At 44.3% G+C, this 17,810-nt stretch overlaps 1 protein-coding gene across 6 annotated transcripts in view; it reads right to left on the bottom strand.

Moving 5' to 3' along the window:
• LOC135239071 (bone morphogenetic protein 1-like) overlaps positions 1 to 17,810 on the bottom strand; it is a 69,972-nt gene that overhangs the window by 32,907 nt on the left and 19,255 nt on the right. For all 6 annotated transcript variants that reach the window (XM_064307464.1, XM_064307465.1, XM_064307466.1 and 3 more), the window contains 3 exons: positions 13,631 to 13,809; positions 12,487 to 12,592; positions 1,289 to 1,413 (listed from right to left, as the gene is read on the bottom strand). In XM_064307464.1, the coding sequence (XP_064163534.1) occupies positions 1,289 to 1,413; positions 12,487 to 12,592; positions 13,631 to 13,809 (410 nt within the window). The remainder of the gene's footprint in view (positions 1 to 1,288; positions 1,414 to 12,486; positions 12,593 to 13,630; positions 13,810 to 17,810) is intronic.

Here is a 17,810-nt window from a genome sequence, read left to right as displayed (position 1 = left end):
CTACCAAAGCACAGCAGCATACCCTACCAAACCACAACACCACACTCTACCAAAGCACAGCAGCACACCCTACCAAAGCACAACACCACACCAAACCAAAGCAGACCACCACACCCTACCAAAGCTCACCACCACACCCTACCAAAGCACGAGAAGTGTTTGAAATTGAGATAAAGGTAATGTATTGAGTTTTTGCATAAAGCTTATTTCTACATTGCTTTAAAATCCCAATATTGTCCTGGGTATATCAGACCCAAGGTAAACAGAACAGTAGGGTTAAAAAGAACTCCTTCATACCAAGCATTCCCCCGGTAGAGCAGGACTGGATTTGCAGTTAATTCGCCAAAGCCATGTCCCACAAATCCTGTGGTTGTGTGCTGGTGTAAAGGGCACATAACATTCTGTCTCTCAAGATACTTCCTGCCCTCCACCCCAGAAAGTGTAACCCAGGGAACGCCACTGGGTCAGCAGTGGATGCTCAGTTATTTGAAGAGTATATATACTGCAGTCTCAGAGCCACAAAGAGCCTCAATGTAAATGTATAAGCCTATGGGCTGGGACACATGGCTGGTTGGCAGCAACTGCTTATTGAAACAACCACAACAGCTACAAGGGTTTACAGCTATAGCAACAAGTAAATGGAGCAGATTCAGGGTTTTCTGACATACTTTAAATGGCTCAAGTTTTTTACAGACTGATAAATAAAACGTTTTGATGGAAATTAACCACCGACAGGCTTTTACAGAGACATACTGTACATCAATCAATTAGAAGTTTTGCTCATGTTAAGTAGCTACATGCTTATATTGTAGTGTGTGTAGTTAATGTTTTTTAGTGTGTGCAATTAGTGTTTATTGTATGTGTAGTTAGTGTTTGTAGTGTGAGTAGTTAGTGTTTGTAGTGTAAGTAGTTAGCATTTGTAGTGTGAGTAGTTAGTGTTTGTAGTGGGTGTAGTTAGTCTTTGTAGTGTGTGTTGTTAGTGTTTGTAGTGTAAGTCGTTAGCATTTGTAGTGTGAGTAGTTAGTGTTTGTAGTGGGTGTAGTTAGTCTTTGTAGTGTGTGTTGTTAGTGTTTGTAGTGTTTATAGTTAGTGTTTATAGTGTGTGTTTGTGTCTGTAGTGTGAGTAATTAGCATTTGTAGTGTGAGTAGTTAGCGTTAGTACAGTGTGTAGTTAGTGTTAGCAGAGTGTGTAGTTAGTGTTTGTAGTGTGTGTAGTTATTGATTGTAGTGGGTGTAGTTATTGTTTGTAGTGTGTGTAGTTAGTGTTTGTAGTGTGAGTAGGCCTTACTTGAACAGTTGTAGAGCTTGTGGGCCTGTGCAATGTCCCCTTTGCTTAGCCGTGTTCTCTGTCCAATAGGAGGCCGCACCCCATTCCTATCCAAGCGAGGGAGGATAGTATCCAGAAAGATGCCTCTGCATTTAGAGGAAACACTTACACTTAGAGAGTAGTGAAAATAGGTAAAAACCAGTAAAACAGAAATGAAATACAGATCATACACTCTCACATACACTTCAGATTGATAAAAATGAGTCCAGGAAAGGATTTAAAAGAGCCCACTGAATCAGAAGCTCTAATGCTCTTCCAGGGTCTCATGGCTTTTACAGCAAAGGCATGATCACCTTTCATTCTTAACCTAGATTGTGCCTTTTAGGAAAAAAATCACATGTAAAAAAACTGCATTTCAGTAAGGACAACGTACGTATTTATATTACATATATTAATGAATATGCAATGTCATTATTTTGGTTATTTTTATCACCAGATTGCACTAACCTATCAAACAGGGAGAATGGTACACCTCCCCTATTAAACAGGAGAACAATCAACCCCCCCCCCCCCCAGTGCAAGCTGGGGTGGGCGAGGGTGAGTGTAATTCTCTGAGCAGCAGCAAGGGAAGCATGCAAGGAGCCACGCTGGAGAGGTCTGACTGTCAGTTTAAAAAATGTGTGACACGTGCATATGATTGGTTGAATATGATAACATGTAGCAATGATTGTATGTTGGCAGATATCTAGATAATAATAGAAAGCTATGAGTAGAGCAGAGCACCGGCTGTATCCTGAAAGATCAGGAAGACCATATCGATATCCATCCAGAACACAAACTTTGATCCTGGATCAGACAATGGCCATACTGACATTATGCTATAGTGAGAGTACACAGCGGGGCAGTGTTCAGAAGAGCAGTGTACAGCAGTGTACAACAATGTACAGCAGAGCAGTGTACAGCAGTGTACAGTAGAGCAGTGTACAGCAGTGTACAGCAGAGCATTGTACAGCAGTGTACAGCAGTGTACAGCAGAGCAGTGTACAGCAGTGGACAGTACAGCAGTGTACAGCAGTGTAGAGTAAAGCAGTGTACAGTACATAAGTGTACAGTAGAGCACTGTACAGCAATGTACAGCAGAGCATTGTACAGCAGTGTACAGTAGAGCAGTGTACAGCAGTGTAGAGTAAAGCAGTGTACAGTACATCAGTGTACAGCAGAGCATTGTACAGCAGTGTACAGTAGAGCAGTGTACAGCAGTGTACAGTAGAGCAGTGCACAGCAGAACAGTGTACAGCAGTGTACAGTAGAGCAGTGCACAGCAGAGCAGTGTACAGCAGTGTACAGTAGTGTACAGTACAGCAGTGCACAGCAGTGTACAGTAAAGCAGTGTACAGCAGAGCAGTGTACAACAGTGTACAGTAGAGCAGTGTACAGTAGAGCAGTGCACAGCAGAACAGTGTACAGTAGTGTACAGCAGAGCAGTGTACAGTAGAGCAGTGTACAGCATTGTACAGTAGTGTACAGTACAGCAGTGCACAGCAGAGCAGTGTACAGCAGAGTACAGTAGATCAGTGTACAGTACAGTAGTGTACGGTAGAGCAGTGTACAGCAGTGTACAGCAGAGCAGTGTACAGCAGTGTAGAGTAGAGCAGTGTACAGCAGTGTACAGCAGAGCAGTGTACATCAGTGTACAGTAGAGCAGTGTACAGCAGTGTACAGTACAGCAGTGCACAGTAGAGCAGTGTACAGCAGTATGTGTACAGTAGTGCAGCTGTAGTTAAATACTGCAACACCCTAGTTAAATACTGCAGAAGCAACCTGGTGTAACCAGAAGCAACCTTAATAATAATAATAATAATAATAATAATAATAATAATAATAATAATAATATTGCTTGTGGTCCAAGCAGCAAAGCCTAGAACCCTATTGTTTTTGATCAACTTAAAAAAAAAATCCTTCCCTCAAATGAAACAGGTAGAAATATCTGCCTGGTGAAAATATGCTGAGAGAACTGAAAAGGTAAAATAAAACAGTTTTATTTTTTTGATGACACTGCAACCAGTTCAAACGATACATTGGGATGGCAGGTATGCAGAGTTACGGCGTGGTGGGGCAGCATGCGAACCTAGCTGTCCAAGCAGCAAAAACTTCTTTACAGACTGCAAAAAACTCTCCTAATGAAACTGCATAGAAATCTCCTATAAAATGCAAGAACTCCTAAAGACTGCAATAAAACTCTCTATACTGAGACCTGCACAGTAAACTCTTGATCTGAGACTGCAAGAACTCTCCTGTGGGACTGCACAGAAACCTCCAACGAGACTGCACAAAAACTCTCCTATACCGAGACTGCATAGAAACTCTCCTATACTGAGACTGCATAGAAACTCTCCTATACTGAGACTGCACAGAAACTCTCCTATACCGAGACTGCACAGAAACTCTCCTATACTGAGACTGCACAGAAACTCTCCTATACCGAGACTGCATAGAAACTCTCCTATACTGAGACTGCACAGAAACTCTCCTATACTGAGACTGCACAGAAACTCTCCTATACCGAGACTGCACAGAAACTCTCCTATGACTGAGACTGCACAAAACTCTCCTATACTGAGACTGCATAGAAACTCTCCTATACCGAGACTGCATAGAAACTCTCCTATACCGAGACTGCATAGAAACTCTCCTATACTGAGACTGCACAGAAACTCTCCTATACTGAGACTGCACAGAAACTCTCCTATACTGAGACTGCACAGAAACTCTCCTATACCGAGACTGCATAGAAACTCTCCTATACCGAGACTGCATAGAAACTCTCCTATGCTGAGACTGCATAGAAACTCTCCTATACCGAGACTGCATAGAAACTCTCCTATACCGAGACTGCATAGAAACTCTCCTATACTGAGACTGCACAGAAACTCTCCTATACTGAGACTGCATAGAAACTCTCCTTTGCATCGCTCAGCCTTGGAGGAAATATGAACACACTGATCTGCCTTTTGAATGCAAGCTACACTTTTCTGATGGATTTTTATAGCTACGGTGGTTTCGGCCCTATATTTTCATTTCTGTAATATTTCCCATTTTATTTATTAATTTATTTTTGTATCTGTCTTGTTTTAATTTCCTCATTTTACTGTATATTGTGTAATCTTGTATCCTGTTAAGTTTTATTTTGCTTTTATTCATGTTCTCAAATGTGAAGCACCTTGCATTGCATTTTATGTATGAAATAAATGAACTAATAAAGTCTATTATATTTTCAGCATCGCCAACAGCATATAAAAATGTGCAGGTGTGAGAAAGTGGAGCCCAATACTGTTAGGGCTCATGCTTCGCTCCAAGTTGGCAATGTGCACACCTATTAATTGCTGGAGGTAAATAAATCCCTCATAAATTTAAACATTCATTCATTGCAGCGCTTATCCAAAGAGTACAAATGCATTCATGTCGTAGAAGGAATAGCCGCATCACTGATTAAATCAGCAGTGCTCATAAAGAGTGCCGTGAAGGATCACGTCCAGCTCCAAATGCTCCCTTCTGAATGCTCTTCTCTCAGTCATGGCTCATTCATCGACAAGAACCTTGCGTTCCTTTCTGCTGTTGGTGTGTGTGCGATTTCACCGTGTGGCTCATAGGCCACGTCCCTGTTCTCCAGCTAACTTGCTTAAACCTGCAGAGGCTTAAGACTCCGTTGCCCCGGTAACAAGTCAGGCTAAATTGTGAACTGGCTTTGGGAAACCGAAAATCCTGAGTTTATTCCAAAATGTCAACAAACTAATCGAGTTAACTGAGTTGGCCACATATGCGAAACAGGACCCAGAACCGGTATTCTACCTTCTTTAACATAACAAGCATGTTTCATTGTTTGAATCCTTTTGGGTATAATATAGCCACAGTTTAGACAGTTTAGCTCTGCCCCGGGTGGGGGAGCAGGTGTGCTATTCTCCCCTGGGTGAGGGAGGGGGTGTGCTCTTCTCCCCCGGGTGGGGGAGGGGTGTGTGCTATTCTCCCCCGGGTGAGGGAGGGGTGTGTTCTTTAACATAACAAGCATATTTCATTGTTTGAATCCTTTTGGGTATAATATAGCCACAGTTTAGACAGTTTAGCTCTGCCCCGGGTGGGGGAGCAGGTGTGCTATTCTCCCTTGGGTGGGGGAGGGGTGTGTGCTATTCTCCCCTGGGTGAGGGAGGGGGTGTGCTATTCTCCCCCGGGTGGGGGAGGGGTGTGTGCTATTCTCCCCCGGGTGGGGGAGGGGTGTGTGCTATTCTCCCCCGGGTGGGGGAGGGGGTGTGTGCTATTCTCCCCTGGGTGAGGGAGGGGGTGTGCTCTTCTCCCCCGGGTGGGGGAGGGGTGTGTGCTATTCTCCCCGGTGGGGGAGGGTGTGCTATTCTCCCCGGGTGGGGAGGGGGTGTGTGCTATTCTCCCCTGGGTGGGGAGGGGTGTCTCTTCTCCCCGGGTGGGGAGGGGGTGTGCTATTCTCCCCGGGTGAGGGAGGGTGTGTGCTATTCTCCCCGGGTGGGGGAGGGTGTGTGCTATTCTCCCCGGGTGAGGGAGGGGTGTGCTCTTCTCCCCGGTGGGGAGGGGTGTGTGCTATTCTCCCCTGGGTGAGGGAGGGGGTGTGCTCTTCTCCCCCGGGTGGGGGAGGGGTGTGTGCTATTCTCCCCTGGGTGAGGGAGGGGGTGTGCTCTTCTCCCCCGGGTGGGGGAGGGGTGTGTGCTATTCTCCCCGGGTGGGGGTCCTTGAGGTGAGTAGTGTGCTAATTTCCCAGGATGTGCAGGGGACGGGGGCTGCCCGAGAACACAGCCATTTCCCGGGCCCTGTCCAGGCAGTGCAAAAGCCCATGGCTGCCCACTGTGCTTTAGCAGCCCTCCACAGAGGCTGCGAGCCCCACGGTGCCGGCGGACTCAAGGGTGATATTCCAGAGGCGCTGAGCCAGTGGCTGCCTTCCCATCATGCCTTGCTCCAAAGGCCACCTAGAGCCTGAAACACACCTTAATCCTTTATTTCACCATACCTTTACAATCTAACATCCAATCTGTATAAATTCTAATATTTACATATTATCATATTACACTTATCTACACAATTAACTAGCACATGCTCTCCACTGTAAATTTGTAAAGTTCAAAACTTAAGTGTAAAAAAGTGTTTTCTATAAAACTAAGCAGGAGTGATTTAAACTTATGTAAAAAAAAAGTTGCAAATAATGTCAATGCCCAAATAAATGCCCAAATTCCTCAATTTATTAAATTATCTGTTTACAAAATAACTAAAGTGTTTAAAAATCAAGCTATTTCAAAAGTACACAACTCGACCCAAATAATTTTGTCTGCCTGCTTTGTAAAGTTTCCCGTCAGCTTTCCACCCACATAGATGCATGGAAGATGGAGTGCTATCAATGTTTAAAGATATCCTCAGAAATCAAGAGAAAACAAACACTTTCCAGATTAGTTACATAAAAACAGACGGAGACTTTGTGCACTTCACCTTTGAAACTACTGCAGGCCAGCTACTGCAGACCGGAGGTCATCAGTCAGAGATCAATACTGAACCGCTGGGCCATTTAAACCAGTCACAGAATTAACAGGCAACTAGTGTAAATATACATACTGAAGCAATGCAGGATAAGTACCTTCACAAAGGTACAGCCATACATTCTGTGTTCTGTGTTTCATGAACTCATCTCACCGGTCCCTGTATGAGGATAGCATGGAATAAAATGGATTCCATAATGTAAAAAAGTTGTGAATGACATGTCTGTGTCATGCAAGGTGATGCTGACCAAATAATGTTACACTCATCCTTCATTTTGTGTTGTTTACAAAACAAGACCAGGTTAAAACCTAGTATATGGCTGGACTTGACAGTGTTTCCTCTGGGATGTTTTTCAGCAGCGGGGGAAAGGGTTTTGTTGTACCTGGGTGGTGCGCGCGTGTCGCCGGAGTCGGAGTGAATATCAATAGGTCATTTAAAAATATGAAATAAAATGGCACTTGACTGCAAAACAAACATTAGAACATATTTATTGACAACCAGTAAGAACATAAAAATATTGTAGTAGCCACCACTAACGTTACATATTTTAGAACTAGAAGGCATTTCTTTCCCTTCAAAACTTCGGGGCATAGCTAAGAACGTTGAGCCCCTCTCTAGCGAAAGTAACGTTAGAGCGACAGCACATTATCGACCACCTGAGGGGCGGAACGTGTATCAACCACCTGAACCGCTAGTGTATTTACTTCGTAATTTATTAGAGAGAACTGGACATTGTTACTATTAAAATGTAAGTCCTGTAAAAATACACATAATAAACTGATTTAAAAAATCAACTTCATACATATACATTTAGTTATATTAATACAGCCTTATTTACTATATCAACTTTAAGACAAGTAACACGCTTGGAATTATCTCATTGCGACCCACTAAACCCAATGGCACAGCTTTCCTAATGGCTATTTTGCATCCTGCGACTTGGGTTACAACTGTGAATATGTACGGATTCCTGGACGTGCCGATACATTCATTTATATGGGGTGGCCGATACAGGTCCCCTTAGCAACCAAAAGCTAGCGCTGGGCCACCTCTGACTTATTTTCCGGCATTGAAAAAAATCGCGAAAGTACTGAAAAAATAACCACTGGAGGATAACAAGGACATTTTTTTCTAAATAAGTAGGCTGTTAGGCGATATTTTGCCTATGTCATATGCAAATCTGTTTACGTTACCTGGCTAACGTTAGCTGGAACATTATTTCACAATATATTATTAATATTAATAAGAATTAGTTGGCCATGAACATCCATAGAGAATACATTGCGAATGTTTATTTAAACTCTAAAATCTAACTTAACATTAGCTAGTTAAATCTACCTTTTTTCTTGTTCTCCGGTAACATAATCCTATCCTCTACCCTGTTTGTCACTCTGCCTGAGGACGAGGAGAAAATGCTGTACTCGCTTGTTTATTTGGTTATTATGACGCATGTGATCCGGCCGACCAATGGTGCAACTTCACTCAGTCACTCAGTCACAGACATTCGTATTTGTAGGGCTGGCCCTGCTGTTGCGGTCCAGCCAAAAAGAACAGGCTAATAGATTTTCATGACAAGCAGCCATGACTTCAGCCGATAGCTTCCTGTCTTCTGTAGCTACCTAGTTGACAACACCGCAAGCTAATAACACTACTTCCATTTCTTGAAATATATGACCGTAAATAATTTCTACTCACATTTTGCAATTATAAAGAGGTATAAAAAATAATAATAATCCACCTACACCTGAACGGCCTTTACCTAAGGCTGGAGATTTGGATACATTTTTTTATTTTGTTTTCTTGTGACCACAAAATAATTATCTGATCTCAAGAAACAGTAACAAGCTTGTTTTTTCACATCATGATCATGAGAAAAAGTCTTACCTTTTTTTAAAATTTTGTGATCTTGACATAACCCATTTCTGCCAGTTTCCATCTCCGATGGTGAACGCTGATGTAATAATTATCTGTAATCAGCAGGCATAAATGTCATCTCTGATTGTGCTAAGCCTTAATCAAAATAGACACAACTAAGCTCAGGTAAATCAACCAGAGCCAACTCAGCCATTGTCAATCACCACAGTCGTTTGAAACTTTTCGTTTGTCAATCCATTTATACTAATTTATTTCATGATCTCAAGAAAACAATTTTTGTTTTCTCATGATTACAAAATAAGGGAACAAGTCTGCTATGTCGAGATCACAAAATACAAAAAGCTGTTCTGTGAAAGACAAAAAATATCTAGGCTACCCATTAGGGATGGTGCTGAATACAAATACCATACATGGCAACACTCGGATAATGCCTTCTCCTCGACTTTGCCCAATATTATACGGATTCATTTATTTTATCTCTTTGATGCGATTCACTCAGAAGTCAGCACCAAGCATTATCATGCTTTGGAGACTTTATAATTAAAATTACTCCACCACCATAAAGCTATATCCCCCTCCTTCCACGATTTTCCTAAATATTTGGGCTTAAAATAAGTGTGTTTTTAAAATTCAGAAAAATCGACTCAGTCAAGAAATACAGGCAGTTCAAGCCATTTTCTTCACAACCCCAACCCCCGACAATACACAAAAGGTGCTTTTACTCTGGTGCGAACATGTCGCTGTCTACTCCAGCATGCTGTTCAGGAACTGAACAACCAGTGCTTTGATGTGAGTTTCCCAATCAAGTGCTATCAAAACTTACTTTGCACAAATAATCACACAAAATTAATTTTCTGCAATCGACTGAAGTTGATAAAGCTTTCACGGTGGGGATGAACAATTGGGGGCACTATAGTTATAGTGATAGATAGTCTCTCCAAAGGGAATGGAGGGAGAAATGTGCTGAATTTGTTATGACCAAAGAAATCACTTTTTAAAAATAGGCTATTGCAGTTTTATTTCTTGAACTACTTTCAATTCAATTTCCATTTCTCAGAAACTTCTGATTCTGTTGTGGCTTTGGGTCTGCCAGACCTCTTCCTGTCAGAGTTTCCTCCAGTTTCCAAGTGCCTTTCGATGGTGTAGGAAACTGTACTCACTGACACCATGGCTTGCTTTGCAATTTCTCAAAAGGAAAGACCTACACTTTTAAGGGTTATAATGGTCTGTCTGTCTTTCTTTGTTAATTGCCTTTTTCTCACCATTACGATAGCAATATACTACTTCCTGCAGTGCAATATTGTACAAATAATGCTTTGGAGGGTGTAGTAATATAGTCTGTTCCAACACTGATTTTATACAGCCAGAGGGTTTGGAAGTAATCAACAAAAGTTGGGACACCTGTCGGAATTGATTGCATCAACTTTCAAGGCTTAATTTACTTCCTTGCCTTTTGTTTTGTCATGCACATTTAGCACTTTTCTCAGTAGTTCTGTCATTTGCCTCTAAGAATTTTCCCTTTAGCCTATATGACAAAACCGCTATAATTTATAAATACAGTACAAATGTTGAATTTTTTCAGCTTTTTATTTCAGTCCCTTCTAAAAAGAGGTCCATAGCAGGTTTTGCAACTCAAATTGATTGATTTGTGTCCTTTTATTTAAAAAAAAATTGTTTTGCAATATATAATTTCATCAAATTAGGTTGTTACTGGTGCATAAGTCGATGCTGTAATACTGGATACGTCTCACGCCATTGCCAGCTCAGGTGTGGGAGTTTGTCTTCACAAAATACAACTTGGGGAAATTTGAGTAAGAGCATAATAGCTGAAGATGTATTCCACCCAGGGAAGCTTTTTTATGTTTTATTTAATTTATCCAAGCTTATTCAAATCAAACAAAGGTAACGTGAGGCTACAACCATGAGGGGAGAGTATTAAGAAACAAGAAACAACAAAACATGTTAGCCTTACATTCTAACAGCCCAAAGAAATGCAGGTTAGGCCACTGGCATGGTGAAATCTCTCTGGGCCCCCTTGTTGCCCAATATTCTTTCACCACCAAAAATTTGTATTCCGTCACAGCAACAAGATAAAGTTAGCAATAGCCCTAAGACATGCCAATACAGCAGTGAAAATGAAATGGCGAAATAAACAAGACAGATTTTTGTGGAATTATACCATGTCATTCTACCATCAATATCTGCGACTAAATATGGAATAAATATACAATCTTACCATTAGTTTTACATGTAAAGATGTTCCTTTCAAAATTCAGGGATCATTGATTGTCTTGAACAATCTGTTTGAGAAGTAAACACACAAATAGAAAGCGGGGGTAGGTATTTCCAAGGACCATGAACAAACCCCCCTTTCATTTTACACCATTGAAAGTCTTATAAGTTTGTTCTGATTTGATTGATACCTCCTTTATCCTGTAGAAGACAGTACAAGCTTTCCAACGGTATATGGAATATTTCATTTGAAATTTATTACAAAGAGTGAGTACCCCGTGTGTCTGCATGAGTGTTTTTTTTTCAGCACAGCATTCAACCATAACATTCTGGTTCAATATAAAAGCACTCGTTCAGGCTTAATTGTTTCTTCCAAAGTTTTTTGGAAGATTTGACTAATTCAGCTATTTTGGATGGATTTGGAAACACTAGAATACAATGCTTACATTTTGCTTCACAAATCTTTGGTAGTTCTGCATATGACCATCAGGTTTTGCATACTTGTGGTCAATGTGATTATGATCCAAGGCATGTATAGTTTTACCTGCTGTATGTATGTGATTTCTCAGTATTTTATTTCAAACTGAAGGAGAACAACTTAATCTTCGCCTTTTTGCAAAGATAACTGCATTTGTAGCAATTTATGTATACCTAATTATGAATATGAACTAATTATTATTAGTTCATATTCATAATTTAGGTAAAAATAAAGGTATAAATGTCTTGCTCCATTTAAGCCATTTTCCAAGTCTCCGATGCTCACACCTGGAGATATAAAGCTCTCTCACGAGCACCTCCTAAATGGGCAAGGATTGGCCAGATTTGGCATCTGCGCAAAGGGGTTTAAGACCTCATTAAGTGTAAGGGGTTCCTTGGTGTCCTGGCAAAATTCCCAACCTGGCTATCTCAACCTGCCATCTAATCATCCCCTGCTTTAACTGGCTAAAAATTTTCTCTCCACCACAGCTCATGCGTGGTGAGCATTCTGGTGAAAAATAGCTGCCATGCATCACCCAGGTGGGTGCTACACATTGGTGGTGGTGAAGATCATTTAGAAAAGCAACGAAACTCAGCAATGAGACAATGAACAGGGGACAAGTGAAACGTTTCGATATGAAGAATATCCGTATAAACTCTCATATGAAGGAATGTCTTAACATGTTCATCTCCTCTCCCTCATTCTGTCTCGCCACCAGTATTCTATAAAAACCTCTGTTCTTGGATTCATAATAATAACCAAATATTGCAGATATGAAATAGTTTGCTATGAGTCAACTGCATAAATCACAGTTATTAAAATCGTAGTCACAGCATGTTAAACCCATGCAATCTGCCCCACTGAAGCGCCATTTTCTTTTTAGTGGTACAGCTAGTGGAAAGCAGAGGGTAACAGATAGAGAAGGGACCACAGATGTCCGCATGGGGGGGAATCGCTGCCACATATCCCCCCATAACCCGTACTTAAAGTGAATGGATGCATACAGCCCTTTGATCTTGACCTTGACCATAAGACAGCAAATTGGATAAATGTCCCTTCAATATATAGCCACATGTTTTCCTACCTGGAAAAGGTGTTCCTAGCGTAGTGCATTATGCTGTCAAAGTCGTACACTTCCCCCAGTGAATCCACCTCCCCTGGTTCCATCTTAAGGAAATTGTACTCCTGCCCTGTGGGGGAAAGGACACTATGGCTCACATACAACTGGCACGGTGCAACAGCTGAGGGGCAAGAGGCCCATTAGTGTATAAACAGGTTTTACATATGCAACCAGAGCCTCACTGATTGGCCATAAATGCAGAGGTTTTAAATATGTGACTAGAGCCTCACTGATTGGCCACATTTGCACAGGTTTTAAATATGCGACCAGAGCCTCACCGATTGGCCATAAATGCACAGGTTTTAAATATGTGACTAGAGCCTCACTGATTGGCCACAATTGCACAGGTTTTAAATATGGGACTAGAGCCTCACTGATTGGCCACAAATGCACAGGTTTTAATATGCGACCAGAGCCTCACTGATTGGCCATACATGCAGAGGTTTCAAATATGTGACCAGAGCCTCACTGATTGGTCATAAATGCACAGGCTTTAAATATGTGACCACAGCCTCAGTGATTGGCCATAGATGCACAGGTTTTAAATATGCAACCAGAGCCTCACTGATTGGTCATAAATGTACAGGTTATAAATATGCGACCAGAGCCTCACTGATTGGCCAGTCATAGTTCATTTGGATTCCTTTCTTGCGAAACGCTGAAAACCCCTGCCCACTTTGGTACATGAATGATAACTACACACACAAAATCTGTAAGAAATAAAAAAGGTTGTTGGGGGGTGGGGGGGCGGCGGGGCACCACAATGATGATCTTGAATGGTAAGGATAGCCATGGTCTGGATCACTCAAAATAATACCTTTTAAAGCTGCAGCTCTACATGGGAGGGGGAGAAGGTTGTTGGACTGAATATAATATGATAAAATAATCATAGTATATATGACAAAATACAATCGTTAAAAAACGGTCATCTGCCATGCATTTGCAGGTTTTGATAAGAAGTCAGTATATAAGGTTGAGCCTCTACTCTGTGGTTATCCTTGTGAACTAACAGTGAAGGTACAGGCAGCTCATGTAAAACAACACTAGTTGTTTTGATGGGGGATACTGACAGGAAGTGAGCAGACTGACAGGAAGTGAGGCGTGTTACCAGGTTGGATGTTCATTCTGACGATGCTGACATGGTCATCCCTATCAGGCCTAGTGTGCTCATGCCAGAATCCAATCACATGACCCAACTCGTGCACCACGATGCCAAACTTGTCACAGTTCTTTCCAATGGAGATAGCCTGGGGACCCCCTCCTCTTCTCCCCACAAAAGAACAGCATCTGCAGGGGAACATATGCTTACTTTTGATGGGATGGGGACAGGGTCAGGGAAGGGAGTCAACTGGAAAACTGGAACTAGTATGTGTGCATATATATATATATATATATATATATATATATATATATATACACGCACACACACACATGCACACACAAACATGCACATACACCGTGACCTCCATTTTTCCGGATTTAACTCAGACTTAGAATACTTAGAATAACTTAGAATAAAGACTAGATAATGAAAGTTCTCTTATATCTGCACTAAGGAAGCAATTGAACACACCTGACTAATGAGAAAAACCTGTGAAGCCATCTGTCCCAAACATTATGGTGCCCTGAAATGAGGGGGGGGGGGGGGTATTTTTTAACAAGTGCTGTTATTTCTACATGGTGAAATCAAAATGTATTAATATATCCTTTAATAAAATCTGAAAATCTGCACTTTAGAAACATGAATTATTTGACCAAAAATAAAAAATTATGGAATACAGAGTTAAATCAAAAATATATAGCTTTGTCCCAAACGTAATGCCATTCACTGTATGCATAAAGTATTGCTTTAACTAACCTGCCTTGAGCTGGATCATACTCAGAAACACTATGGGAACAGAACAGAAGTGAAACAACGTGCGTTTGGTGCATCTGGGCAGAGTGGAGGCTGGCAGCAGCAGAAAGTCCCCTTGAATAATGTCTGGGCAGACTTATCAGCCCAAGCATTCCACTGCCTGCTCTATAATTTATTCCTGAGTTTGGAGCAGTCATAAGGAATAGTCTGGAGCAGTTATAAGGGACTGAGACTGGAGCAGTCATAAAGGACTGAGTCTGGAGAGGACATAAGGGACTGAGTCTGGAGCAGTCATAAGGGGCAGACTGGAGCAGACATAAGGGACTGAGTCTGGAGCAGTCATAAGGGACTGAGTCTGGACCAGACATAAGGGACTGAGTCTGGAGCAGACATAAGGGACTGAGTCTGGAGCAGACATAAGGGACAGTCTGGAGCAGACATAAGGGACTGAGTCTGGAGCAGACATAAGGGACAGTCTGGAGCAGACATAAGGGACTGAGTCTGGAGCAGACATAAGGGACTGAGTCTGGAGCAGACATAAGGGACAGTCTGGAGCAGACATAAGGGACTGAGTCTGGAGCAGACATAAGGGACTGAGTCTGGAGCAGACATAAGGGACAGTCTGGAGCAGACATAAGGGACTGAGTCTGGAGCAGACATAAGGGACTGAGTCTGGAGCAGACATAAGGGACAGTCTGGAGCAGACATAAGGGACTGAGTCTGGAGCAGACATAAGGGACTGAGTCTGGAGCAGTCATAAGGGACTGAGTCTGGAGCAGTCATAAGGGACTGAGTCTGGAGCAGACATAAGGGACTGAGTCTGGAGCAGACATAAGGGACTGAGTCTGGAGCAGACATAAGGGACTGAGTCTGGAGCAGCATAAGGGGGGGGGGGGGGGGGGGGGGGGGGGGGGGGGGGGGGGGGGGGGGGGGGGGGGGGGGGGGGGGGGGGGGGGGGGGGGGGGGGGGGGGGGGGGGGGGGGGGGGGGGGGGGGGGGGGGGGGGGGGGGGGGGGGGGGGGGGGGGGGGGGGGGGGGGGGGGGGGGGGGGGGGGGGGGGGGGGGGGGGGGGGGGGGGGGGGGGGGGGGGGGGGGGGGGGGGGGGGGGGGGGGGGGGGGGGGGGGGGGGGGGGGGGGGGGGGGGGGGGGGGGGGGGGGGGGGGGGGGGGGGGGGGGGGGGGGGGGGGGGGGGGGGGGGGGGGGGGGGGGGGGGGGGGGGGGGGGGGGGGGGGGGGGGGGGGGGGGGGGGGGGGGGGGGGGGGGGGGGGGGGGGGGGGGGGGGGGGGGGGGGGGGGGGGCTTGGAGCAAAGGGATATGAGCATAAGACTGATCTGGCAGATAGGTTGGAGCAGCAAAGGGACGTTAGGATAAGGATGTTGGAGACTAAACTGTTGCAGAAAGATATGACAGACATAAAAGTTGGCAGTATAATGAGTGGAGCAGCAAGGATAGTTGGCAGAATAAGCTGAGTGGACACAAAATATGGAGCAGCAAGGGACAGTCGGACGCATAAGGAATTGGAGTAAGGGATATTGGCGCATAAGACAGTCTGGAGCAGCATAGGACAGTCTGAGCAGATAAGGGCGAGCTGGACACATAGGACTGAGTCTGGAGCAGCATAGGACAGTTGGAGCAGCATAAGGAGAGTTGGAGCAGCATAAGGGACGAGCTGGACACATAGGATAGGAGCGACATAGGGACTGAGTTGGGCAGCATAAGGGACATCTGGGCAGCATAAGGCTGAGTCTGAGCAGCATAAGGACAGTCTGGAGCAGCAAGGGACTGAGTCTGGAGCAACATAAGGGAGTCTGGAGCACTAAGGGACATCTGGAGCAGAAAAATATAAGGAGAAAGCAGACATAGGAATGGAGCAAATAAGGGAATTGGAGCAGAATAAGGACAGTTGGCAGTCATAGGGACTGAGTCTGGAGCAGACATAAGGGACTGAGTCTGGAGCAGACATAAGGGACTGAGTCTGGAGCAGTCATAAGGGACTGAGTCTGGAGCAGTCATAAGGGACTGAGTCTGGAGCAGTCATAAGGGACTGAGTCTGGAGCAGTCATAAGAGACTGAGTCTGGAGCAGCCATAAGTGACTAAGTCTGGAGCAGTCATAAGGGACTAAGTCTGGAGCAGTCATAAAGGACTGAGTCTGGAGCAGTCATAAAGGGACTGAGTCTGGAGCAAACATAAGGGACAGTCTGGAGCAGTCATAAGGGACTGAGTCTGGAGCAGCCATAAGGGACTGAGTCTGGAGCAGTCATAAGGAACAGTCTGGAGCAATTATGAGGACTGAGTCTGGAGCACATAAGGACTGAGTCTGTAGCAGTCATAGAGACTGAGTCTGGAGCAGACATAAGGGACAGTCTGGAGCAGACATAAGGGACTGAGTCTGGAGCAGACATAAGGGACTGAGTCTGGAGCAGTCATAAGGGACTGAGTCTGGAGCAGTCATAGAGGACTGAGTCTGGAGCAGCATAAGGACTAAGTCTGGAGCAGTCATAAGGGACTAAGTCTGGAGCAGTCATAAGGACTGAGTCTGGAGCAGACATAAGGGACTGAGTCTGGAGCAGTCATAAGGGACTGAGTCTGGAGCAACATAAGGGACGTGATGGAGCAGTCATAAGGGACTGAGTCTGGAGCAGCCATAAGGGACTGAGTCTGGAGCAGTCATAAGGACTGTCTGGAGCACATAAGGGACTGAGTCTGGAGCAGACATAAGGGACTGAGTCTGGAGCAGTCATAAGGACTGAGTTGGAGCAGTCATAAGGGACTAGTCTGGAGCAGACATAAGGGACTGAGTCTGGAGCAGAAGCATAAGGGACATCTGGAGCAGACATAAGGGACAGTCTGGAGCAGCAAAAGGGTGTCTGAGGCAAGGACTGAGTCTGGAGCAGACATAGGGACTGAGTCTGGAGCAGTCAAGGACTGAGTCTGGAGCAGTACATAAGGGACTGAGTCTGGACAGTCATAAGGGACTGAGTCTGGAGCAGACATAGACAGTCTGGAGCAGATAAGGCGTCTGAGCAGACATAAGGGACTGAGTCTGGAGCAGACATAAGGGACTGAGTCTGGAGCAGCATAAGGGACTGAGTCTGGAGCAGACATAAGGGACTGAGTCTGGAGCAGACATAAGGGACTGAGTCTGGAGCAGACATAAGGGACTGAGTCTGGAGCAGTCATAAGGACTGTCTGGACAGTCATAGGAGCAGTCGGAGCAGCATAAGGGACTGAGTCTGGAGCAGACATAAGGGATTGAGTCTGGAGCAGACATAAGGGACTGAGTCTGGAGCAGTCATAAGGGACTGAGTCTGGAGCAGTCATAAGGGACTAAGTCTGGAGCAGTCATAAAGGACTGAGTCTGGAGCAGTCATAAGGGACTGAGTCTGGAGACAAGGACGAGTCGAGCAGTATAGAGACTGAGTCTGAAGCAGCC

This window comes from Anguilla rostrata, chromosome 14 (assembly GCF_018555375.3).
Source record: "Anguilla rostrata isolate EN2019 chromosome 14, ASM1855537v3, whole genome shotgun sequence".
NCBI lineage: Eukaryota > Metazoa > Chordata > Actinopteri > Anguilliformes > Anguillidae > Anguilla > Anguilla rostrata.
This window is presented reverse-complemented; position numbering and strand designations above follow the sequence as displayed.